At 38.8% G+C, this 2,372-nt stretch overlaps 1 protein-coding gene across 1 annotated transcript; it reads right to left on the bottom strand.

Moving 5' to 3' along the window:
• Positions 1-1,712: 1,712 nt before the first annotated feature.
• Positions 1,713-2,162, bottom strand: LOC147499082 (uncharacterized). The gene has a single exon (XM_086563409.1). The coding sequence runs from the start codon at positions 2,160-2,162 to the stop codon at positions 1,713-1,715; it is 450 nt and encodes a 149-aa protein (XP_086419535.1).
• Positions 2,163-2,372: the final 210 nt, after the last annotated feature.

Below are 2,372 nucleotides of genomic sequence, written 5' to 3'. Positions count from 1 at the left end.
GTAACAAATATACGGCTACTGTACTACTAGACCTAGGCACTAGTGTGAACTTACTTCCATATTACTTATTTAAACAACTAGGTCTTCATGAGCTTAAACCTACAACCATGACTCTGTAGTTAGCCGATCGTTCCATCAAGTATCCAAAAGGCATTGTGGAAAATGTCCTTGTAAAAGTCCAAGACTTTTACTATCCCTTTGATTTTGTCATTCTGGATACAGAAGTTGCTTGTGATTCCATTCTTATCATCTTAGGACTGCTAATGCTCTCATTAACTGTAGGGATGGTTCCATGACCATGTCTTTCGAAAATCTTTCAATCAAGGTGAATGTGTTCAAGTTGATGAAACAAATTTCTAAGGTTGACATTGATGGTGAGGTTAACATGGTTGACAGCTTTGTGCAAGAGTATTTAACCAACTCTTTTCCTGACGATGAAGTACACCAATTTCTTTCCTTTGGCGATTCTAAATTTGATGTTAATGCTTATACATAGGAAGTCAACGCGTTATTAGAGTCAATACCACTATTTGACAATACTACCGAGTGCTGTCCAACGACTTAGAAGACCATCAATCTATTTTCTCCATCAAAGATGATTCTCCTCAAGAATCTTTAATACCCACTCATCCCACCCCTGACTTAAAGCCTCTTCCTTTGGATTTAAAATACGTACATCTCGATCCAGATGGTAGTCACCCAATTATCATATCATCACAATTGACTGATGATCAAGAAGCCCGTTTAATAGATGTCAGTCAAAAACACCGTTCTGCTATTGGATGGTCTCTCAATGGCATTAAAGGCATTGACCCTAGTATGTGCACCCATCGCATACATCTTGAAGAAAATGATAAGATGTCGTGTGAACCGTAACATTGTCTAAACCCCACCATGAAGGATGTGGTACAGGAGGAAGTTTTAAGGTTACTCGATGCGGATATTATTTGATAGTGTTTGGGCGAGTCTAGTACATGTTGTTCCTAAGAAGTCTGGCATTATAGTTGTGCAAAATGATAAAAATGAATGCATCTCTGCTCGTATTCCAGTGAAATGGAGAATATGCATCGATTATCACAAACTTAATGCGGTCACTCGTAAGTATCATTTCCCATTTCCTTTCATCGACCAAATGCTTGAACGGTTAGCAGGTCATGCATATAACTGTTTGCTTGATGGTTATTTAAGATATTTTTAAATAGTCATAGATCCTGTAGATCAAGAAAAAACAATGTTCATGATAGGATCTAGATCCTATCATGTTGCATGTTGGTGGTATTGTAAGAGGCGCTGCATGTTAGTGGTTAGGTCGTTGAAGAGGGTGGTGTGGTTGGTGAGCGTGGTGGTGTTGTTGTCAATAGCAGTGGTAAGATTTGTGAGAGTGGTGTTATGGCAGCCAGTGAGTTCTTCGAGTTCTTTCACTGTCATGATGATGAAACCCGAAAAAAAAATCGAACCTTGCTCTGAAACCAGATGATAGGATCTAGATCCTATATAGAACAATTGATCGCTTGATTGGTCGATCCACCACCTTTGATCTTTTGATTAGAAGATCTAACTACCAAACCCTAAGGCTTAAAAGAGATATTATTTATTATCCTCCTCAGATACAAACCTAAAGCAACCTTATATAATGGTTGAGATATGCTAAATAAGGAATCCTACTATATTAGGATTCTAATAATAAGAAAACTACTAAAATAAATATATGCCTATAGAACACGGTTTGCATGCATAGACCTAGTGGTCATGGTGCGTGTCACACTGGCTGAGTTAGGGTTTCCAACATCCCCTCGCCCTTGAGAAGAGGCTTGTCCGCAAGCCTTAAATGATGGATAACGATTCTGAATAGTAGCATCATCTTCCCAACTAGCTTCTTCAACAGAAAAACCATCCCACTGAATTAACCACTGTAACTCGGAGTCTTGGTATCTTGAGTCCAATACTGTCATTGGTACCCAACTAAATTCATCTGCATGTACTGGTAACTCTGTAGAAACAATTGTTCTTGCTCCTAATGATTGCTTTAATGCCGGAACATGGAACACGGGATGTATTTTGCATGTAGTAGGTAGATCCAATTTGTAGGCAATTGCACCAATTCTACTTACTATTGAGAATGGCCCATAGAACTTTGGAGAAAGTTTTGAATACGAATGCATTGCTGCAGTGCTTTGTCGATATGGCTAGAGGCGTAAATATACCCAATCATTCACTGCAAACTCCCTTTTTGTTCTTTTAGCATCTGTATAAATCTTCATTCTGTTTTGAGCTTCAGCCATGTTAGACTTGAGTAGTTGAAGTGTGCGGTCTCTGTCTCTTAGAGTAATATCAACTGCATGAACTGCTGTTGAGCCTGGTATATGGGCTAA

This window comes from Coptis chinensis, chromosome 5, assembly GCF_015680905.1.
Source record: "Coptis chinensis isolate HL-2020 chromosome 5, ASM1568090v1, whole genome shotgun sequence".
Classification (NCBI taxonomy): domain Eukaryota; kingdom Viridiplantae; phylum Streptophyta; class Magnoliopsida; order Ranunculales; family Ranunculaceae; genus Coptis; species Coptis chinensis.
The sequence above is the reverse complement of the archived record's forward strand: the minus strand, read 5'-3'. Positions and strand labels throughout refer to the sequence as shown.